Source organism: Antennarius striatus, chromosome 4 (genome assembly GCF_040054535.1).
Source record: "Antennarius striatus isolate MH-2024 chromosome 4, ASM4005453v1, whole genome shotgun sequence".
In the NCBI taxonomy this organism is placed as follows: Eukaryota; Metazoa; Chordata; class Actinopteri; order Lophiiformes; family Antennariidae; genus Antennarius; species Antennarius striatus.
In genome coordinates this window covers 13,915,292-13,939,571 of record NC_090779.1, presented here as the reverse complement: position 1 = coordinate 13,939,571, position 24,280 = coordinate 13,915,292, and the positions used below count along the sequence as shown (strand labels likewise).

The 24,280-nt window shown below is 39.8% G+C and overlaps 1 protein-coding gene across 4 annotated transcripts; it reads left to right on the top strand.

The window, feature by feature from the left end:
• The first annotated feature begins 322 nt into the window (after window positions 1–322).
• ppfibp1b (PPFIA binding protein 1b) lies at window positions 323–24,280 on the top strand. 4 transcript variants are annotated; one of them, XM_068312324.1, is made up of 27 exons: window positions 323–468; window positions 5,574–5,655; window positions 6,554–6,759; window positions 8,671–8,760; window positions 11,112–11,225; window positions 11,574–11,702; window positions 12,476–12,568; window positions 13,864–13,981; window positions 14,176–14,220; window positions 15,177–15,238; window positions 15,320–15,404; window positions 16,376–16,524; window positions 16,853–16,950; window positions 17,613–17,673; window positions 17,795–17,963; window positions 18,363–18,395; window positions 18,967–19,108; window positions 19,330–19,461; window positions 19,716–19,866; window positions 19,976–20,087; window positions 20,226–20,314; window positions 20,553–20,675; window positions 20,777–20,902; window positions 20,983–21,171; window positions 21,465–21,629; window positions 22,593–22,658; window positions 22,756–24,280. In XM_068312324.1, exons 2-27 carry the CDS (start codon window positions 5,592–5,594, stop codon window positions 22,837–22,839), a joined length of 2,895 nt encoding a protein of 964 aa, XP_068168425.1. In that variant the 5' UTR covers window positions 323–468; window positions 5,574–5,591; the 3' UTR covers window positions 22,840–24,280. The 4 variants fall into 4 exon arrangements, with proteins under 4 accessions (XP_068168425.1, XP_068168427.1, XP_068168426.1 ...); XM_068312326.1 differs by lacking the exon at window positions 14,176–14,220; XM_068312325.1 differs by lacking the exon at window positions 18,363–18,395.

Here is a 24,280-nt window from a genome sequence, read left to right as displayed (position 1 = left end):
TGAGTGACTATGTAATTTCCCCTATATATACTTCTTCTTCTACTTGTTTTGATATATTTTTGTATCCTCATATGGTATATATCTAATTCTACCCTGAACACACAAACTATTTCAAACAATATTTAATTTGTTATTTTTTAACATTGTGAAAAGGGTTGCGTCATAAAAGGACTGAAATGATTATTTTTTAAAATCCCAGCACATTGGCGGTAATGCGCGTCCACACCACCAGGACACACTCCCGCTCCAGCCGCCAATCCGGCGGCAGCGGGGCGGGGTTTTCCAGTCATGACGTCACAACTTTTCCAGCATTCTCGTCACATCATGGCGTAGCTATGTGGACGGACGAGGCTTGGAGTGGTGCCTGTGGACGCGGAGAAGTTAAGCAACCGATCTCTGTGGAGTTTTTATAGATGTCTGAAGGAGGAAACTAACGGATACCTCGTTCATTTATTCGAGCAGCTTTCGGTAAGCCAGTCGGTGGAAGTTCGGCTGTGATTTATGACTTCTTCTGCTTCAGGATCACGAATGTCTGGTGGAGACAAACTGCTGTTGTAGCTCCCCCCGATATAAGTGGACGATTTGTCAACGTAGAAACTTTGTCCATTTATGGTGTTTCCCCTTTAAAGTTAAAACACTGGTAAACGTTTACAACATTTAGCTGGTTTTCCTTTGAGATGTCCCGATAAATGTTAAGGTTTTACTTTTATTCCAGATGTTGTCTCTTATCAGTTTGGTAATTGACTGATTTGCTAATTAACTTTAGCTCCACCAGACATTGGTGAGGTGTTCCTCACGGGGTCAGAGGTCACTCCGTCCCCACTGGGTGCCTTCATCTGGTTCCCTGTTGCCTTGAGATGCTGATGAATGTGTCGGTGTTAAATAATCAATCCAGACTAATAACTAAGAGTTTACTGTCTGTTGTTAGGATGTGAAATTTGATCAGCTGTTACTGTAGGTAAGTCTTGAAACTTTTTATTGTCTCTTAGGAGTTTCCCAAACTTAAAATGCAACCATAAAGCCCATTTTTACTTACGCCACTGTCACTAAAACCTGAACAGTTGCATTGTTTCAGATTTAAAGTCTTGTATGACTGGTGCATCATCAATCATCAATCATCAATCACTATATACAGGACAGATTACACCTTATGATGGCAGATTTAAATCTAATCGACCCATATTTTTGTCTTGATCTGTATCCATTGCACATACCAAATGATACCAATCCCCTGAATACTTTTGTTTCCCTTATGAAATTCATGTTATTTCCTGAGAAACTAAACAAAACCTATAAAAGTGGGTGAAAGAAATCACCCTTGGTTAAGGTAATAATAGATTTATTTAACCATAACATCATATTTGAGATTTTTTTCACTACTTTGAATGAAAGAATGTCTACTGCCATCCAACATAGATTAATTGCTGCTATCATCTTTCAAATACATGCAGGCAGAAAATTCTTGAAGATTTCAGAAAATCTGTGTTCCTTATTTCAGATCATCAGTTTCAATGTTTTGATCATTTCCATGTGTTTCATCACACATCCCGTGGAATGGAAACCTTTTTTAGCCTTATTTTTAAGCTTTTCTAAAGGCACAGAAGTCTCAGCTTTGCATCTACTGTACATCTCATTTTCATTGTTGTTTACTGGAGTTAGATTAGTGACGTTGTGTTCTGACATTCAGGTTATTTCAGAGCAGCGCCCTGCAGGTGGTGTTTACGGCCATTTAATCTAACCTTAAACTTGGAGATAATGTTAGCCCTGTAATGGCGTATATTTTAAGACGTGCTATGCTGAATAGAATATTCAAAGTTATGGGTTAAAAAGCACGTCTTTTGCATGACTTAAGATTTTCTCATGGATGCATAGTGTGTAGATAAAGACAGGTAAGGTCTGCATGACTCAAAAAATGGCACTATCTCATCTATCTATCTCATTTATACAGAAATTGATCCAGATTTTATCATGCCAGATTTATTTCGCTGTGCTTATTCTTTGTTTAACAAAGAATAAGCATGGCAAACTGTTGTGTGATTTATGCCAGGATTGTAAATTCCTCTCTCCCTGGGACCATTTACAACCAGAGTAACTCAACACAAGCTTCCATATCCAGTTTGATGGTCGCAGTTCCTCCCACCCCGCTTTCTGCACACTGGAAAGACATAGCCCTGAGGCTTCCACTTTGTTTTCAATTTCCTCTGTGTGCAAATGCATAGTTAACTGATCACTCAGGAGGACAGACGAAGATGGTTTGTCTTTTCTTCAGGAATTTTCCAAGCTGTCTGAAGAGTTTTTCGTGTGGATGGGTAATGGCTGTCTGCCTGAAGGGACCAGGGTTGGAAAAAAGTAAAAGACATTAGAACGGTCCACTGTCTCCTTTGTATTCATTGTGCTCCGCATGTCCCCATGAATTATATGCTTGTTTTCACCAAAGGGTAAGATTGGTTTTTGCAGGCAGGTGTTGTTGCAAATGCCATGAGTACTATAGCACTGCAGTTTTCTCTTTCCTTTCTATTCATGCTTTTCAGTCAAAATACCCCACCCAACCCACCCCCACCACCCTTCTCCACCACCCTTCTCCACCACCCTTCTCCCATGAACAATAGCCTTCTCTGTATGTCTTACGGTTGTAGTAAATGATGCTTATAGAAAGGCAGACTGGGAGACTTTGTTTTTGAGAGTGATGCTCACTCACAGGGATTTTTGAGATGTCTCCTTTGATTGTGTAAACAAGTGGAATTTAAACTTAGAAGAACACTTTACTTCTAAATAATATGTATATATTTTTATCTGCGGGGCTATTTATCAATCTAGATTATTTTGATATGACTTCCTTGTTTTGGAGATATTTTCCACAGAGAGGTCTCACTCCTCTCAAATATCATTTAACAAGATGTAACTTTGCTTGTGTCACTTAAAGCTAAAACAAACTTTGCTAGTCCATTTAGAATCGTCTGTACTGACATCCTTTCAGTAAGAGATGGATGTGGACTGAGCTGGATGGGGTTAGAGTAGATTAGTGTACACAGTACAACTGCACAGTAGGAAGTGTCCATCTGCTGAAGAGACAAGCAGACTAAGCTAAAAAATTAACAAAGAAATTCACATTGCATTTATTAGAGATCTGGAAAAAGACATCGCATTACATTTTCCACAAACGTGTGGCACACCCAAAACAAAGTGTCTTCCAGTATATTCATGAAAAGGCAGGCACCTACAGCTATGTATCCAAAACTCATACACTTGCTTGAACATAATCCTGATGGATCAGTAGTCCTACAGGTAAGAGTGAAAAATTGCCAGTTCAATTTGAGGTAAACTAAGGGCCAATGCAGCAGTTAGATGAAGACTTATCAAGGTTTAAATAACCAGTGTTTAATATCATTTTTCAAGCATATTTCCCAGACATTCCCCAGTGCCATCTTCTCTAACAAGGGTATTTCTTGTTCATGGTCTTACTCCCAAGTTATGGTTTGTTTAATATTTTGGAGGTTTGGACATTTGGTCCTGCATCGTAAGCAATGTATGGGCTTTACTTGCAATTCATAATGCCAGTATTCACTATTGTCAGAGAAATAGTGAATGGATGAAAAATGGATGCTGGTTGCAACTCTGAAATACTCTGATCCACAGCCTATGGTTAGAAAAGACAAGAACTCAAAGTTAAAGACAACCCCCCCTGTCTACTCATGATTAACATACCATAGAGGCGTCCCGGGACTTAAGAACATAGTACACTTCTCTGTAATTAGACCATCTTTGTGCTGATCGTTTTGGTTGCTGAACAGGAAGGTGCTCTGGAAGTACTCAGACAGTTTACACTTCTTTAGCATTGATTGACACGTGGACAACAGGGATCTTGTTGGCATGTCTTGTCTTCGCTCAGTATCCTCTGTTTGCTGAAAACCAGATGATCACCTTACCTGTAGTTGCCTGTCTGGTATGAAGGAAAAGCTGATTCAGGGTTTTGAGAGGAGTTCCCTGCAGGTCTCCATTCCAGCACCGTGATTCAAACTCGGCTGTTGCCATTTAAAACTTGGTTTCTTCTTGATATTTGTAGTTTGACACCTGAATGTTGTGATGCTCCTTCCCAGGTTTTACAGTCTCGTGAGATTTTTATTCCTATAATATCTGAGGATATCTGGATATTTTTATCTGAACTTTATGTCTGTCTTGTGAAGCATTTCTGATGTTATTGTGTTTTCTAATACTAGGGTTTAAATCATTGGACGTTTCTTAGGGGAAATCATGCTTATGGTTTCCTTTTGAAAACACAACCATTTCAGTTTTTTGAACTTGTAAAACAGTTCAATTCTCCCACTAACCTTTGAACTTTAAATGCCTACAGAACTTTTCAGCTTGCCCTTTGAAAATAATTATAAGACACTGTTTTCCTGCTTTTTTAAATGTCATGATATATGCTTACTTGTCCCATTTGTTCAAGATGCAGATGATCAGTAACTGTAGGCAGGATGCATGGATCGTCTTCACCCACAGTCATAAACCTACTGCTGGACCCCAGTCAGCAGTGTACTGTGGAGCCAAATGAAGACATGCTGGCTCCTTTCATTCTCGACCTGCTGTGTAGTGACAATGTTTTAAAGGATGCTTTATTTAGATAAAACGGAAAATGTTACCACAGGAATGCTGAAATAACAACGTTAGTCTGTGGGTGGTTTCTATAAAGTTTAGAAATGCTGCTATGTTCCGGTGTTGGTCACTCCCAGGATGTTAGACAGCCAATTAAAGGAGTTGCCCATCTGTGTATGCAGATGAGTGTTTGTGCCTTAATGAATGTACAGCTTAACCTCTTGGTAAAACAACGTAAAACAAAGGGTCTGTTGTGCTGCTGGGACTGATATCCAGGACTGGATCACTAAAATGCATCTTTGCTCTTCTCCAGACAGACTGTGCAGTGTCCCATTGACATGGCATTCCTAGTACCAGTGTAGTACGCAAATGGCCTGATTGATATTCTAAAATGCATCATTCATCAGTGAAGCCCAGACGAATTGAACATGAGCTCTTTGCAGAATCAAGCTCAAGAGGTTTAAGAACAACCAGACAGTCATGATTAACTTTTTAGATTGGGTTCTTATATATTGCTCCATTTCTATGGTGAAAACATCTCAATCTGTTTCACCGGCTGCTGTCCTATTTTAGGTTATTATTGATGTACTGTAGAAACAGTAGAATTTCTAAATGGGAACCTTTTGTAATCACAAGTTTAACATGAGCATTGCTGCAATTTTAGCTTTGAAAGCTGATCTCCGTTCTGACTAGTTGCTTGATTTGACTTTGTCCCAACACTGTTGACATTCCACAGCCCACTGATTATCGGTGCATCGTGTGTTAGAGTATATGTAGTCACAATAATCATGGATGTTTACATTTCAAGTTCCATTCTTTTTACCTTACTGTTTTGTATGGTGTAAGACAAAAACAATATTCGTATGCTGCTATTTTTAAATAGAAATATAATTTAAAATTATACACACACACATTTTATTGATACCAGAAATTAAGGAGGTTTTAAAGGATGTCTTTTGAATGGTTTCAATGCTCCTCAGGTTCATCAGTGACTGAAGATGATGTCAGATGCCAGTGACATGTTGGCGGCTGCCCTGGAGCAGATGGACGGCATTATTGCAGGTAAAGTTCTCTGATAGCATTGAATGTCCAGTGTGCCGGTTTCAAGGAGACTTCAGCCCAATCTCAAATGTGCCCCCCCCCCACTTCCGCTTTTACGTGGGACATAAATTTTCACATCATCGATAGATGAGTTATATTGTGGTTAAAATAATTAGTACACACATTTTTTGACTTGAAAAACAAATACAGCAGTTATACATCTCACTCACAGCAGTTTAGCAGCATATTTCTTTTTGATAAAATCAAGCTTCTTTTGAGTACACGAGAATATCTTGATAGCCTGTTGCTACCATTATCAACTAGTGATAAATGTGGTGTATTTTCTTGACAGAACAAAAGAATCAGCAAAAAAATTACAAATTAATTGTCCAAAACTGGGGCGGTACGGTAGAGCTGTCGCCTCACAGAGAGGCGGTTCCGGGTTCGTGTCCCGCTTTGTGTGGAGTTAGCATGTTTTCCCCGTGTCTGCGTGGGTTCTCTGGCCTCCTCCCACCTCCAAAGACATGGGCTTCAGGTTAATTGGCTGTTCCAGTGTTCAGCATTTACTATGTGGTCTTTTGGTCTGTTTGGTATGTTGCCAGGTTCACCAACTGCTTTTGTGCACTACAAGTCCGTTTGAAATAATTTCCTTGCATACTTGTACAGAAACTAGATATGGATTTGGCGGATCCACCACAAGTGAGGACTAATTCAGGTTAAACTAGTGATGATTGAATATCTTGAACTACACTTTTATTAGTAATACATAAAATCAGGTTACAACTATTCCCAGTGAATTGTTGTTTTATAAATATGTCGTAAAGCCTGTATAAAGTGAAGAGTGATATGTTGCATCTGTGTCTTTGGATTGTGTATCCTTGTAAAGTGTTTTGCTTTCCTTATATGCATCTTTCATCAGGCTCTAAGGCTCTAGACTACTCCAATGGGCTTTTTGACTGCCAGTCGCCAACCTCCCCTTTCATGGGCAGCCTGAGGGCTCTTCACCTTTTGGAAGACCTGAGGAGCGTCGTGGAGTTGATGGACACAGAGGAAAGGGAAAGCCTACGCTGCCAGATCCCTGACTCCACAGCTGACAGTCTGGTCGAGTGGCTACATGGTCATCTGGTAAGAGCATTACCGGTAGAAAACATGCACACAAATACTGCTCAGATCAGTTTCATTGGAAATGTCTCATCACTATGTCCCAAATTAACTCTTTGCACTTGTTATCAAAGCTCCCTCCTGAACATCATAGAAGCTTCAGCACAATATTTCCTATCACCAACTCATTCTATTTGCATTCTTATTATTATATTACGCTATTTTTGGATTGCTGTCTTGCTCTGTCACACAAGTACACTGCTAGTGCACAGTAACACTTGTGTTTATAATAGGTTTGTGATTCGCTCTGGATTATAGATTAGCTATGGAGAGAGGTTGTGTTTGCGCTGATTAGACCAAGGGAGAATGTGTTATCACTTATATAGTCTTGAGTGAAACCACTGTATCTTTACTATGTTTCATTTATATAATGTATGGTACTATGGTCATTTGTTTGAAACCTTGTTCTATTTCAGTACCTCGTCCTTCCTGGTAAACATGTTGGTAAACAGCTGTGAAGTCCTGCAATGGCAAAATGTTACCTGTCATCTTAGAAAATATGGGTCATATTCACAGGTTGTTCTTGTGTACCTATTGATAAAATGTAGCTGCATTGTTTGTAAAAGTGCTCACAAAATTATGACTGAATTGCCACAGCAGGGATCCTTACATAAGTACATTGTTAATCAAGGCAGGAATGAAAGATATTTGGCTCAGGTTGCTCTTTCACTGTATGAAGGTCATGCTATATGTGCTAATGAGGTTGTTATGAGATTTTTTTTACTTGTTTCACCCCTCATAAGCAGTGTTGTTCCAGGTGGGAACACTTGTCAAAAATCCTGTAGGTAAGCAGATGGCCAGTGTTGTTTTGAAGTCCTGTCCTCATTTACTGTGTTCTCTGGCAGTCAAGGATAAAATGCTGGTGTTGTTGATGTAACAGCCAGTGTGTATTCCAAGAAACAAAAGTAACTCCTTGGGAACCAGTGTGGGTTTTAGGAGAGTGATGGGCTGTAGGCCAGATAAATGCCAGAACTTTTGTGTAGTGCTGTAACTAATTGTGTGTACAGCAGCCTTGTTCTCAGCCTTGTAAGGTTTTGTTTCTGCTGGGTACGACACTGTAGCTGCCAGTTGCACTGTGAAAAGATTTCATCTAAGATCAGTGTTCAATGTTCAAATCACACAATGAAATCAACTTTCATGTTCATTTGCTTGATACAATTGTATTCATACAGAGATAATAAACATTTTATTTTATATATTATTTATCTATGTATTTGTTGTAAATACAGAACCCTTTAGTACTAGATAAGTTATGAGTTGCTTGCTGCTGAGGTCATGAGTGTCGGTCAGTCTGCTCCTTGATCATCCTCTTTTGCTGCTCTAACAAAAGGTATAAAGAGCTGTCATTGGCGTGAACTTGCATGAATTCCAAGTCCTGTAGTTTTATAGTCACTTAAGATGAAAGTGATGCTAAAGGAAAAATTAAAATGCTTATCTCATCTTTCTTTTTTTGCATGCAGTATTTTGTTCAAAGAAGGAACACAAAATTTACAAGACACAAGGCAAAAACCATTCCTTTAGAAGGGTCATGAAGTTGAAACCCATGGAAACACGAGAATATGAAGTTGAACCATTAGCAAACAGGTGTGGTTCCAGCATTTTCTTGATGTGTGGAAGCTATGTAGAAGTTTCTTGAAGCTATGTGAAACCATACCTTCATGTCTGCATGATTGTCCCAGTTCAATTTTTTTTTTTAACCAAAATGAGCATAATAAAGTGTGTATGTGTTTGATATTATAATTAATGATTAATGAAACATTATTTTAAAAAATACCAGTCAGAAGTTTGAACACATGCTTTGTGATCCAGGTTGGCATTTTCCAGTTTCATAAGGCAAAGTTTTTCTACCTTCATCGTCATATTTTGTCCTTACAGTCCAACGGGCACATCTCTCTGAGCGGAGGAGACCACTACCAGGAAAGGCTTTCCAGGCTTGAGAATGATAAGGAGTCTCTGGTCCTTCAGGTACCCATCCAGAATTAATAGGTTTTTAAAAAAAACTGCAATCTCTGTTTATATTGATCCATCCAGCAGTACATTCATCCATCCTCCCTCCCTCCCTCGCTTATCCGGAGCTGGGTCCCAGAGGCAACAGTCTAAGCAGGGATGCCCATACTTCCTCCCCCCAGACACCTCATCAAGCTCTTCCGGGGGGATCCTGAGGCATTCCCAGGCCAACCGAGAGACATAGTCTCTGGTGACTGAGCTGCAACTGCAAAATGGCAGCTGTTGCACCAATACGCCTGTCAATCTCAGGTTCCGCCTTTCCCTCACTCCTGAACAAGACCCCAACATACTTAAACTCCTCCACTTGGGGCAAAGACTCTCCTCCGACACAGAGAGGGCAGACCACCTTTTTCCACTCGAGAACCGTGGCATTGGATTTGGAGTTGCTACTTCTTATCCCACTCACTTCACACTCAGCTGCAAACCGTCCCAGTGCACGCTGGGACGGTTTGATGAGGCAAACAGGACATCATCTGCAAAAAGCAGAGATGAAATCCTTTGGTTTCCAAACTGGACGTGCTCCGGTTCCTGGTTGCACCTAGAAATTCTGTCAATAAACATTATAAACAGAACCAGTGATAAAGGTCCACCATTTCGAAGTCCAACATGCACCTGGAATAGGTCTGACTTACTGCTGGCAATGTGAACCAAGCTCTAGCTCTGTCATACAGGGACCAGACATCCCTCAGCAAAGAGCCTTGAACCCCATACTCCTGGTGCACTTGAGACACGTGGTTGAATGCCTTCTCCAGATCCACAAAACACATAGGGTTTGTAGGTGTGTTGGGCACACACCTACAAACCCTTGAGAACTGGATGGAGAGTGTAGGGCTGGTCCAGTGTTTGGCAACCGAGACGAAAACCTCATTGTTCCTCCTGAGTCCATTGGACTAATCCTTCTCTCCAGTACCCTGGAATACCGGAAGGCTGAGGAGTGTGATCCCCTTGCATTTGGAGCACCTCTGGTCCCCTTTATTAAAAAAGGGGACCATCCCCCCTGGTCTGCCAATCCAGAGATACTGTTCCCGACTGCCATGTTAGAGACGTGTCAAACATGACAGTCCCTGCACATCCAGAGACGTGTTGTACTAATGGCGAGTCTCAAACACCCCCGTGTCATGCCACAGAGGAGCTTGGCAACCGCGTCGGTGAATTCAGCTTGGATGATGGATGAGTCCACCTCTGAGACCTCAGCCTCTGCTTCCTCATGGTAGTGAGACTTTGAGGGGATCCTTAAAGTATTCCTTCCAACAATATCTTCAGTTGAGGTCAGCAGCTCCCCGCCTTCAATGTGAACAATGTTGGTGGTGCACCACTTTCCCCTCCTGAGGTGCTGGTGGTTCAATGGTTTGTTTATGCTGATGATTAGGTTTGTTTATACACTGCCCGGCCAAAAAAAAGTCACCGTTTGGGTTTCAATAAGCAAATTGCAGTGTTATGATCAGGGGTTGCTTCGGTTGGTCAAGTCAATATTATTCAGCAAAAAATTTATGTCAGCTGAGTATCTGAATGTACTGAAGGACCAGGCAATCCCATAAATGGATTTTTTAGATAAAGTTCTGCTTCTTCTTCTTCTCCATAAATAAATTTTCTGATATTAAAATTTTCACTGAACAGATTAAAAACATTTGTTAAAAGAGTGCAGTGTTCTTCACTCTTTTAAGGAATGTTTTTAATCTGTTCAGTGAAAATTTTAATATCAGAAAATGTACTTATGGTGCTGGGTACAAGAAATCGAATCAAAGAAAGTGGCAGCTTTTAAATTTTATCTCTGGAGAGGCAAAACTCGCAATTTACCAGAAAGAGGAGAATTGGTTTTTAGTATTGTAAAGCACTTTAGCACTTTCATCCAATGTAAAATTGTAAAATGTTTGAGTGCGATTAAAGTGTTTTTGCAAAAATCAAAAAATCTTCTTCTTCTTTTCTCCTGGATGGCACGATCATATTCCAGGACAACAATGCCAAAATTTATCGGACTCTGATTGTGAACGAGTGTTCCAGGGAGCGTGAGGAATCATTTTGACAAATCAATTGGCCCCCACAGTCCTGAGCTTAACCCCATTCAAAGTCTATGGGATGTGCTGGAGAAGACCTTGCAGAGTGGTTTGACTCCTATCATCAATACAAGAATGCAATTCTGGACAGAAATAAATGCTGCAACGTTGTACGAGGTTGTCGAAACAATGCGCAGATGCGCACTGCAATCAAAGCTACAGGCTGTCCCACAAAATATTAGCGTGTGTGACTTTTTTTTTGGCCGGGCAGTGTATTAATGTGGTACAGAAATGGTGGTGTCTCGGTTCACACAGGTGAGTGTACTGACAGACCAGGTGGAGGCTCAGGGAGAGAAGATTCGAGATCTGGATTTATGTTTGGAGGAGCACAGGGACAAACTCAATGCCACTGAGGAGATGCTGCAACAGGTGAGTTTGTGAAGCAGACATCAGCTTTTTTTGATAAATGCATATTTAGCAGTGCTTGTTGTGTCCAAGGTTCAAAGATGCAGAGAGCAGCAGGGCTTTTCCTTGTGTTGTTTTAAGATTTGCATTTCTACTTCTAAAACTGATTGTATAAATATTATTGTTGTGGTAAAGACGATACGATTATACACAGTGCTTGCTTATGAGCTTCGCTGGCCTCATCTTTGTTACGATTTTATTATTTACAAATATCAACATATATATCCAGATCAACAATGTTTTCTACATTACCAGTGATAACCTCTTAGCAACTGCAGCATATTTTTTACCAGTGTGTGCTTGTTATTGTAGGAGCTTCTCTGCAGAACTGCACTTGAGACCCAAAAACTTGAGTTGATGTCTGAAGTGTCCAATCTGAAGCTGAAGCTGAACTCCATGGACAAGGACAGGCTGGACTTTGACAGATTTAGAGATAGTGAGGTATGTGAGCCAGACCTCATGGTACTTTTTTTTCCCCACAGTATTGACTTTTTACCCTTACCTCAAGTCGTACACTTGTCAAAGTAAACACTGTTGTTGTCTGACACCTGTGTGGGAGACACTAGTCTCAGAGTGTTACGTTTAGAATAACATTCAGATAACTGCAGGGGAAACAAGAGTGAGCTCTTCTCTGGAAATACGTCTGTTGTGTTTGTTATAAAAAACGTCAATAACATCGTAGATTTTTTTTTTTTTTTTTTGACGGTTTGGAATTCACAGACAGATGTCTGTTCCCATGCAGGAAAGCGTTCACACACATCATGTTGCTGTTGCAGCACAGTCTCTTCCACACCACTGGAGCAACAGATCTGCTGTCCAAGTTCCGCCTCACTGCACATAAATCACTTCTCCTAAAGGCGTTTCCTGTTGTTTTATCTCTGCTGTTGCTTTGAAGATTTGATTCCCCAAGGAATTCAGTCCCACCAAACATATCTGCGGTTGCTTCATGGCATGTATTAATACTAAACTGTCCTATTTGTGCTGACTTAAATCAGATTTGGATGTTTAATAGAATATCAAACATCAGGTGGAATACCATATGGTTTGTATTTTCTTCATTGAACTTGAAAGAGAACATCTGGAAAGTAAGAGCTGCCATAATGAAATTCCTGCTGAAAAAAAGATTCACAGCATTTAATTATTATTATTTACACATATTTAATCTATGTGCTATTTCATTGCCATTCTGTAATTTTTACTTCATACCCCTTCAGGACCTGGTTCTTGAAATTAATGAAATGAGGTACAGATTGACAGAGCTGGAGACTGAAAAACTGCAGTACGAAAAGAAGCTTAAATCGACAAAGGTGAGGTGTTGAATCACTCAGTGTTAAAGTATGAAATTATTCATGACTGATATATTCTATCTATGCTGTTTATCTGTTGTGCTACAGCCATAAACTTAAAAATGTAACTTTTTCTATATATATACACGCATACATTATTTCATGCATACATACAGTGGTATGAAAAAGTTTGGGCACCCATGATAATTTCCTTCATAAATCACTGGTGATTTTTCACACCATGGCATATTGTTGGCTCTTGCCCTTGATATATGATTCCTGAGAATTCTTTGCATTTTCCAAGAACATACTATTTTTCGGCTTAAGAGATTTGGCCTGTATAAACAGTTCTTAGGATGATTTATTCAGATCATAAATATTTCACTTTCAACTTACTAATATTTGATCTTGAGGATACTTTCTTCCTGCAACAACATGTGCTTGATCATCACTGTCTTAAGAAGATTATTACCCAGAACAGTCAAATGTTTTTTAATATTGCTTAATAATTTGACTTTATTTGTTGAATTGAGGCTATTCCTTCTCTAAATTTTCTTGTCTTTTACGTCTTGCATCTCTATTTTCTCCACTCTGTGATTTGCTTCTTTACTGCTAGCCGTTAATGGCTAAAATTTCTAGCATGAAAATCAAAATGGGCCAGATGCAGTATGAGAAACAGAGGAAGGAGCACAAACTCCAGGCTATGAAGGTTTGCTTTTCTTAGGATGGTTATTTTGCTTGCTGTATGATTATGGTTTTTGACCTCTCCCTTGTGCTCCTCCTATTTTGGTTTGTTTTTGACTTTTTTTTGGGGGGGGGGGTGAATCTGTGTTGCATCAGTTTTTAAACAATTTTAAGCAGGTTTGTGTGAAGTCCCTTAACTTACTGAACTGCAGTAGAGTAAAATGCAAAAAGCAAGTGTAGCAGCTACCTGAAGTCTGCACCAGTCTCTCAAAACCACAGTTATTCCTTAATTTAGCGTTTTAGCCTGAATTTAGCCTGTTCCCTTTTTAGCCCTCTTTCCACTTATCCCACTGATCGCCTTTGTTTCTTCTCAAATTTGTTAAAATGTGTTAACAATCATATATTTCCTGTTTCCTTCCTTAATTCCTTTTCTGGTCACCCTCTTTTTTTCTAGTTTTGTATTTGTTATAACCTAAACCCTCCCAGAGTCTGTGCTCACTACCCACCTCTCTCATTCAGAGCAGGTGTGCCTACTCAGCCTTTGTGTTGTGGTTTGTTTGTAGTGAGGGGTTGGGACTAGGGGAGGTGTCTGTGAGGAGGACATACCCTCAGTGCTGTCCTCTGTTGTACAGGAGGAGTTGATCTTAGTGAAGAGGCAGCTGGAGGGCAAAGACGGAGATATGAGGAGACTGCAGGATGACACAGGCTTCAAAGTCGTCGCCCCAGGGAGTGCAGATCCCACAGAGAGAGGTGGGAAAGTCAGAGGAATCACACGACTCCCTGAATATGAGCATTTTGATTTTTAAGCTCATGCTCATTCATATTTTTTATATGATTGAGCTTTAATGTCTTTGCATAATTAGACAAGTCCTCAGCTTAGTTCTAAAAAAAAAAGTCACCGTCAACCATCAAGTTTCTGTTTCATCATTCTTTGTCCTGTTTAGTGTCTCATCCAGATGAAACTCTTAGAAAGAAGCTGAAAGAAAAACGTAAGGGGGGTTTTTATGCTTGTGTTCATTGCACTTCATGACCGCACCCATCTCCACCTGTTTGCATGAACGAGCATGAGCCATCTGAACTCTGCTTGTCCATTACAGTATAACCATTTGGAGCACTAATACCAAAGCACAACGTTACCAGTCTGTTAAACTGTTGTCACTGTGTTAAGGACTTTGAACAGGACACAACTGCGGTTGTCAAAAAGCTATGCCCCTGTGATTTAATGTCTGACCTGGAGCAGCTGCAAGGAATGTCTGCTATGTGTTTTCAGCAGGAATGACCAGTGGATTGTGTTGTTTGCTGTAATCATTCAGGCTTTTCCCATTTTTCCTCTTGCCTCATTACCTCCAACAATAATCTCCTTTGATACCCGTCTATATCTCTCCTTGAATTATTCCACTGCTCCCATCATTGACCAGTGTGTCCCTGCTAACCTGTAATTGTCATGCTCAGTCACCCAACATTATCTGTGTTGTGAATGCTGTCTTCAGATCAGACAAATCCCAACAGTGACCTTTCACTTTTGTAGAATCATTTCCTTTTTAATCCAGGGCAACTTCAGCATAACTCTGCAATTAAAACATTGCAGTCCTTACATTTATCCAACACAGTACTAAAGCACTGATTTGTTAGCGGATAGCAGAAATTAAAAACCAGCAGGCTAAAGGCTTGACTATCAGAAGATCTCCATGCACCCTAATGCTGTGAGTTGAATTATCCCATCCACTTGAAGCAGAATGTATACTGAATAGTGAAAATGTTCTACCAAAGTGAAATATGCAACGCACACTGAGGTCACATGAGGTCATGGGTTGTGGTACTGTGGGGAAGTCACTGTCACTGTAGGTAATGCTGTAGCCTGTTGAGTCTGAGTTGTCCAGGCTCATCTTCCATCCCTATGTGAAGTTACGATTCCTTGTCTGTAATTGCTTTCTTTCCTGAATAGATGTGGAAGTGCAGAGAATGAAAAAAGCAGTTGAATCATTAATGGCAGCCAATGAAGAGAAGGTACGTTTGACAAGATGTGATTATGTCCTACTCACCTCATAAAGTCACCTGATTTTGGCTTTTTTTTAAAATGGTTTGCAGGATCGTAAGATTGAAGAACTGAAGCAGTCGCTGCTGCGGTACAAAAAAGTTCAAGATATGGTGATGTCAGTGCAAGGGAAGAAAGGTTGGACAATCACTGTGTTATCATAGATTATTAATCCGTTACTGAACCTTCAAATTTCAGTGGGATTCAGGATAATTTAAAACTGCAATCCATTTCGTTGTGCCTAAAAAGTGATTTTTGCTTTATTATGGCCCTGTTTAATAATCACTAAAATAAAGATTTTTCCAAAGACCACCTTCACAAGCATTAAAAAGGCAGAACATGGTAAAATGGAGAAAAAGTACATCTGTAAATGACTGGAGTGGTGTTTCATTTTAACAATTTACTATAATAATAACATAGCATTCTTTGCTAGCTCTTCCATGGCTCACTGGCTGAAAATTGCTGGTTAATTTACTTGACTACTGTAACAGTCGACTCCACCACAGCGGGTTGTGATGTTGTTTGGGAACAGACTATTTTTAAGGTAAAACAGTAAGCTTAACTTTCTACCCTTTGGTTTCTCTCAGATGCCACAGAGAGGCCAGTCAGTCCAACACAAATCACCTGTCTGCATCTGCACACTCTCTGCTTCCAGTAAACTCAATGTAGACACTACCACAACTACATATCCTGTAATTATTACATTACCACTAGCAATTTTGAATTATAGAAAGTCATATCATGAATAGCCCAAATATTTTTCTCAAAAGTGATAAAGCACAGTAACCTTTGAAAACTTCTTTTTGCTGTTTTAAAAGGTTCTTACTTGTGAAACTGTCAGCTGTACAATGGCACTGTTCTTGTTTTGTTATGGTTGTGTTTGCTCAGCCCTGAGCTGCTGCTTTACATCTGATAATATAAGCCCGTGTTCTTTCACACAGTGAATCAAACCTTATGACTGGACTGTCTCTTAATATTCTTCTAGAAATAAGAGATTTAACCTGATAACCCTTTTGTTTTGGTGCTCGTAAATGCTCTAATAAGTACCAGGTTAAACAACTGGAGTATCTTTCATTCCACATCACTTTCATCTTGTTTATCTGTTACAGAGAAAACCAAAGATAATGAGCTTGTTGAGACTTCTGGTGACGTCATGTTCCCGTCTGTCGACTCTGCTCCTATGGAGTCAGAAAATCGTGAGGCAACGGAACAAGTTGCCTCACTGGTTGAACAAGTCGGAATGAAGAACCCAGATGAGGTTTGTTTTGCAAAATGTGATGTGGTTTCACAAATACTGTCACTTAAAAATGAATCAAAGTACAGTATGTAGCTGGAGAGCTTAATGAAAGTAGTATGGCATGCAAAATATTTACTTTCTTTCAAAACAAACAACCGTACTTGAAATCTCATCAACCACTAAAAATGCTCACTTCACACTTTGGAGATGAGTGTTGTTACTTGTCCACGTCCAGATAAATAAATATCATTTCTCTTAACCTATCTGCAAAATTAAACCACCGCAACTTTGCAGAAGGTAGAAAGGAGGAGTGTGTTTTCTGTGTATTTTCACGCTGATCTGTTCTCAGATGGAGAGTGTCACTGAACATTGTGAGGAGCCCTCATCCACAGTCAGCCCCCCAGAACCAGAGCAAGCATCAGAATCTCTTGTAATAAATTTAGAAAGGTAAACCAGGACCACATTCCCCTTTTACTTTTATGTTCAACACACAGTTCAGTTTGATTAACATTTTATGTATGTTTTTATTATTTGTTTTGGGGGATGTAATATTTCTGCCACTACTACAGTATTTTATATATAAGATAAGGCGCACCTAAAAGCCTTGTAAACCTTTTAATCCAGTGCGCCTTTTATGTGGAATAAAAATAAAAAAAGGCCATTCATTGAAGGTGCGCTTTATAATCCAATGTGTTTTATAATCCAGTGTGCCTTATAGTGTGGAAAATACTGTAATTTCTTCTAACATGAATAAATTAAATAATTTTAACTACCTGTTTTTAAAGAATGCCTCCAATTTAAAAGTTTTTTACTACAGCCAGGGACATTCCTAGCTCTCCTTATGTCATCACATCACAACATTTTTTCAAATTTTCAATATTAATACAAACAGATTAATTTCAAGTGACACACTGTTAAACATCTTAATGGAAGATGGTTAATCTTTTCTGCTTTTACACACGTGTTTGGTTTCTAACTAATTCTGTGTTAAAAGAATCAGACATGGATCAGGTCTTGGGAGAGTAGAAATCAGATGAATTTTGAAAATTAGTTTAAAGGGGTTCTGTTATGAAAAACACATTTACGTGTGCGTTCACATTTTTTTCCAGTGGTGCAGAAGCAACAACGACTGTCAGCCAGGACCAGCTGGATGAGAGCAAAACTGAAAAGGTGAACCTAAACATTTTGATTGGGGCAACACGATAATGTCTTTTATCTTCAGTATAATGTTTTAGAGGCAAAGGTGAGAAGAAAAAGAAATAAAAGATTGTAAAGTTTGCTGTTCCTCCAGTATACAGATATCAGTAAGACGAGTGAGAAGCCACCCATGAGGCCTTCTGCCACCTTACCTGCCAACATAGAGGAGGACAGCTTTGGTTCAAGAAAGGCTCGTTCTTCTTTTGGAAGGGGCTTCTTCAAAATCCGTGTGGACAAGAAGACAGGCAGCGCCCCTAACCTCGGTGAGAGCAATCCACATCCTTCAGCTGTTCTAGGGCAGGTCGACAGGGTGACTCCGTCTGCCTTCGATGCTGTTATGGCATTGAGGAATGGGATTCCTTGATGTCTTTCTGCTGCTATGTACACCTTTTGATTTTTCCAAACCACACCAATGTAATGTCGTATTTGAAACAAGTCTGTAATTTTCAGCCTGTGCAATCTTGTTCCCATTTAATCATGGATGTGCATTTATTTGGATTCCTACCTATGGGCCGCAGTCGGTCTATGTTCTTTATGTGTCTCTCTGTGTTTGTTCCACGTCTTTGCTCTTGTTCAAATTTCAGTGATAATTTCTGCCCTTTGTCTTGTTCTTTTTCTGTTGGAACCTGTCGTGTGTTGTGTGTGCTTTGTTACACATGAAGACCGCAACCGGAGTGCGAGTGCGCCCATGCTAGGTACAGTATAGACCACAGGTTGTTGCAGGGATGCAGTAGTTCTCTGAAGACACCAATGAGAGCTACTGAGTATCTGCTATATGGTTTACACCTGTCTTATCAGCTTATGACTTTTTTTTTACCATAACATTCATCAGCAGCTGCAGAGCTCAGATAGCCATACCCATAACAAAACCGCTGATTCATAATTGTTGTATGTCAAGCATACAGCCAGCCTTGTGTTTGCTCCTTTACTGTGTACCTGCATGTTTAAGTTTACTCTTCTGTTTCCATCATACTCTTCCTTAAACACACCCTACGTTGAAGTCTATATAATCAGCTTGTTTATTTTGATTGTTATGGCCTCTCACTCCCCCCTTAAAACAACTAAAGCTCTATTATATCTGATATACTAAGTCATCTGCTCTGTCTGATTGCATGCATCCTGCAGAGGATATTGCTTTTAATGCTCACCGCCACGACTTTCCATTCTGTCTAGAAAATGTCATGTGTCTGGATGTTGTCGCTGTACCTGAACATTGACGTGTATTCAACACTGGTGATTTTCTATGTTTAATGTTGTTTTGTGCAGCTGAAACAGAGCGACAGGGGACTGACCACCTGGATCTGGCTGGGCTTCCACAGACATCCACTAACAGCGACAGCACCCACACCCTACCTGTGACTCCTGAGAGCAAGAAGAAATCAAAAGGAATAAAAAAACTCTTTGGGAGGTGAGTCACCTGTTGTGAGACTCCTTTGTTCTTAATATACAGAATAATTAAATAAGCAATAAGCTTCAGTCAAGTGATCAAGAACTTACTGGATGTGGATAGAATTGTTGAAAATCAACATTATCAGATCCATATACAGAGGACATATTAATTGATCACTGCAAGCCTGTTTTGTTGAGAATGTTTTTCATCATGTAGACTGCAATGTCATGTTTTTCAAGGCTGAAAAGGAGTCAGTCTACCACATTTAACTTGGATGACAACATACCAGAGGGTGAATTTAAGCGGGGGGGAGTGCGAGCCACAGCTGGACCCAGACTGGGTTGGTCTTGTGACCTCAAGAGAGCCAACAAGTGAGTGTGCGCATTCAGCGTCAGTAATCACTCAGCATGTGGTTTCTTTGTTCAGAGTGTCTGGTGTACCATGAGATCCAGCTGTCATGTGATGTTTGTTTTTTTTAACAAGTCAATCTTTGTTAGGATGACAGACATCTAAAATGTATTTTCTGTGCTTACTATTTCAACTGCATTTTCCCCCTTTTTACATTACTTGAATAAAATGCAGGGTTTGACTTTTGTGTTGTTTTGTTGTTGTTGTGTCTGTTTAGTGATGTTGATGCTCCATTTGCGCGCTGGTCAAAGGATCAGGTGTGTGACTGGCTACAGGAGCAGGGCCTTGGTCTTTATATAAACATGGCTCGTGTATGGATCTCCTCTGGTCAGACTCTTCTGCAGGCCTCGCAGCAGGACCTGGAGAAGGTGAGCAGTTTTGTAAAGGTGGCAGAATGCAGACGATTGTTGTTGAACGCATTGACATAGCACTTCAGGGGTGCATGTAATCCCTACGTGTCATGTTGTGAACAATCAGGAGCTGGGCATCAAACACCCACTGCACAAGAAGAAGCTTCAGCTGGCTCTGCAGGCTCTCGGCTCAGAGGAGGAGAATAATCGGGGAAAGCTGGACTACAACTGGGTGACCAGTGAGTACCACCAGTCAGAAAGAGACACAAAATAGGTCACCAGTCCTCTGCTAGTCTTCTGATTTCTTGTCTTCTTGACCCTTTTATTTTTAACTTCGATTTTTACTTCCATTCTGAAGTTTTTCCCTCTCTTCTCAGGATGGCTGGATGATATAGGTCTGCCTCAGTATAAGACCCAATTTGATGAGGGGAGGGTAGATGGTCGCATGCTTCACTACATGACTGTGGTGAGTGATGGGGGGCAAAGAGCTCTCCTAAGACCAGTGCAGAAATAGTTCTGATGACTCTGGTCCCATCTCTTATTAGGATTATTATTACTATTATTATTGTTGTTGTTAAGTCTCTTTGAAAGTGAATGTTTAGTTTTGCTGCAAAAGACTTGAGTTTTATTTTTATTTACACGATAAGTTTTGCTTTCATCATTAAAATACCAATAAGTCCTTGGTGTCAAACTCTGTCCCTCAGGATGACCTGCTTTCTCTGAAAGTGGGGAGTGTCCTGCATCACCTCAGCATCAAGAGAGCTATCCAAGTGCTCCGACTCAACAACTATGAGCCCAACTGTTTGCGGCGGCGTCCATCTGACGAGGTGAGAAAATAATTGAGAAACACAGTTTGTTCTCCTGTTACACAACACAGCTGCACAACGGCAGATTTTAATCATCTTGTTTCTGTCCTTTGTGATTATAGAACAACATCTCTCCAGCTGAGATTTCTCAGTGGACCAACCATAGAGTGATGGAGTGGCTGCGGTCGGTGGACCTCGCTGAATATGCTCCTAACCTGAGAGGCAGTGGTGTACATGGAGGTCTGATGGTGAGGCAGTGTGGTCATCACGCTTCCTGGGAAACTCATTCTCTCTGAAAAGTATCCACTGCTAAATCCTCTCTCCTCAGGTTCTGGAACCACGGTTCAACGTAGAGACCATGGCTTTGCTTCTGAATATCCCCCCTAACAAGACGCTGCTGCGCCGCCACCTTGCCACACATTTCAACCTGCTCATTGGTTCAGAGGCACAGCAGCTAAAGCAGGAGTGTCTGGAGAACCCTGATTACACTCTGCTTACTGCCACCACGAAGGTCAAGGTGAAGCACGAGTTCTTGGATTAAAAAGTACTGTTATTGTACTTCTGCTTACAAGGCGAACAACAACCATCTTTTTAAATTGATTTGTTTTGGATTTTACATAATGATACTGAGTTGCTTTTTATTTTTTACATTTTGCACATGAAAATATATATTGCCCAAGGGATAAATTAATCTAAAATAAAGTTGACATGTAGACTCAACAGAATAAAGTGAAGCATTTTTAAATGTTGATTTTAATGTAGAAAAAATTATGACATCAGAATATTCTTTTGTCTTCTCCTTCATAACAGCCAAGAAAACTATCTTTTGGTAACTTTAGCGGTCTGAGGAAGAAGAAGCACGAAGACAATGAGGAGTACGTGTGTCCGATGGATGTCGAGATGCCAAAGGGACGAAGCTTTCAGAAAGGCTTGGAGCTCCAAATTTATGAGGATGACCTCGATCGACTAGAACAGGTGAGCAAGCTCTGCTAAGGTCCTTTTGAATGAGGTTTTTTGTTTTTTTTTACGAAACATATTGAAAGGAAATCTATTTGATTAATATGATGATCCTTTTGAGTACAAAGGTGACATGTTTTATTTTGACAAAAAGTCAGTTTGTTTGTACTTGAGCTCTGTAATACTGAAATCCTCAGCAGTGAACACAAGTTTTTACAAATAGTTGCGTTCTGTTCACAGGTAGTCCTCAATATTCGAACGTTCCAACTACTGTTGTTCCCCTTTCTTCCGCAGCCCACCCCAAATAGTGTAACGTTAACACCCCATTGATTAAGATTTCACATCATGTCAGAATAACTCAGCAAATATAATTTCAAGTGTGCAGTTTGCTCTGATGGTGGATTTCAAGTGGCCAGCAGAGCACTGAACTCTGAATGTTTTGCTATTAGATGGTAATTATTGGTCAAATTCACTGTAAAACTTAAGGGAAATGAAACAGAATAATCAAGCATAAAGTGTTGTGTTAGACTTTTGAATACCAGGAAGTACATCAGCGCGTCAGTCACGTTAGTGAGATGGAATACCTCAGTGTCTTAAAGCTCGACTTTAAGACACTGATCCCCGAGGATTAAATTAATTCAGCAGAGGTAGAGATGAAAGTTACCTTACAGTACTAGAGTATTTTATTTCATTTGTGTTGTTTTTATGTGATGGCATGTAAATGACCTCAAATGGTGATTATAGATTGAAATTTAATAAATAACTTATGAACAATTCAGCTTGCAAACAGCCTCTCAGAACCAATTGTGTTCACTTGTTGGGGACTGACTGCTTGTATACAATGTCCCTCTCTAATCTCTAATACCTTATATAAATGTAATATGTTGAATAAAAACACTGTCAAAGGTTCTGTTCTGAGTGTCTTCTGTCTCAGTTAATCCTATTTGCCTTATCGGTTCATGCTGCTTCTTGTTTTGCCAGATGGAGGACTCTGAGGGGACTGTGAGGCAGATTGGTGCTTTTTCTGAAGGAATTCAAAACCTGACGGTAAGAAAGTAGAAGGTGACATTGAACGTTACACTCCACTTCTGCTTCTACTTCAAGAGCCTTTGTTTATATTTTCGTCTGTTGTACCTTTCATCAGAGCATGCTGAAAGATGATGAGTTCTTCAAGGAGATTTCAAATTCACCAAACCCCAGTGTGACAGACGACGACTCCAATGCATGAGACTGCCGGTGCAATGAGGCCTAGTTCTGCTGAGAATGAAACGCTGTGCCAACCCTCTCCACTCACAGATTCATCTCCACAAACCCAAGAATGCTCCCACATTTTTCCATAGTGTTATATTCAAAGTTGAGCCTAAAGTATTAGTGTCCATTTTTCAGTTTCAAGTGATTGTGCTGACAAACCCCACGGTCCATTAGGACTCTTGAACGTGGCCTCTGTTACTGTCATCCGATGGCGGGGAATGTTCAGGGCCACGCCTCGAGCCTGCCAGGTTGTTTCAGGAGACATTTTGTACTCCACTGTGTCCTGACGTCTTTGGCAGTCTGTGTCATTCAACAGACTGAAAAAATATCTAAATATGCCAATAAAGATTTTAATATATGCCTTTTTAAATTAAGTCACTGACTTTAGCAATAGCAGTGGACTTTATTTAAAAAGGATAAGCTGACTTAGGTTTTCCCATTTTTAGAGCACACTCAAGGAATTTAAAAACAGGCCACTGTGTTTACTTTCAAATTTGTACGTTGTTTACCTTTAAAGATTTTAATTTTATAAAAACGAAGATGTGACGAAAAAAATTTTAGGACTAGATATTCTACACATAGTAATTAGTGTGGACTGATACAACCTGCTGGATGGCAGATCACTCTTCAGTCACTCAACCAAACCCACAGAATTTTCAAGGGGTTTTGGTTGGAACTCAACCTTTTCCAATGCAGAACTTCCAATCTGCCTTCAGCATGCCAGCTATACCACCCAGTCTTGTTTCTCCAGCTGTGGCATTCTTGCAGATCTAATTTTCACTCACTTTACATCCGTTCATTGTAGAGGTGGGTTAATTTAATAAGGCATTTTGGCTATTTCTCTAAATAGATTAAAGCTGACGCACCAAAATGAGTCAAAACGTGTCCAAAGCTTGTAATTTTATAACTGTCACAAAACCTTTATGTCCCATTTTAAAGTCTAGTCAGCATTTTCTCAAGATGGGCCAACAAATAGTTTGTACGTTTTTAATTTCCTTGAGTATCATAACTCTGACATGGCTGCTATGTTTTCAACAGGACTAAACGTTAAATCATGGGTGATTGTTTTCTATTTTATCCTACGCAGAACATTTTACAAGTTTCAAGTCAACAGTAATATTGTAATATGCATTTACAACAATTTATACGTCAAAGTGCAAAACCTAACACATATCGGTGCATGGAATTGAAATTCAACACATTAATACAAGAGCTTTTGCTTATTTTTTACTATGAACAGATTTTTTACAGAAACATGTTGACTGACACTTTAGGAAAATTATTGCAAAATATTTAAATTTGTGAGATGAGGTCAGTTTTATTTGTTTTTTTTGTATCCTGATGCAACCCCCCAACCATACTCGAGAACGCCTTTTTTATATTTATCCATTTAAGATCAATAAAGTAATTTAAATCAG

Bases quoted from the DNA above. Each gene is read 5' to 3' on its own strand.
- ppfibp1b (XM_068312324.1), top strand. From the start codon at position 5,592: ATGATGTCAGATGCCAGTGACATGTTGGCGGCTGCCCTGGAGCAGATG. The intron at 8,761-11,111 runs GTACCCATCCAG...CGGTTCACACAG, and splicing joins AGGAGTCTCTGGTCCTTCAG to GTGAGTGTACTGACAGACCA. The intron at 15,405-16,375 runs GTTGGACAATCA...TATCTGTTACAG, and splicing joins GTCAGTGCAAGGGAAGAAAG to AGAAAACCAAAGATAATGAG.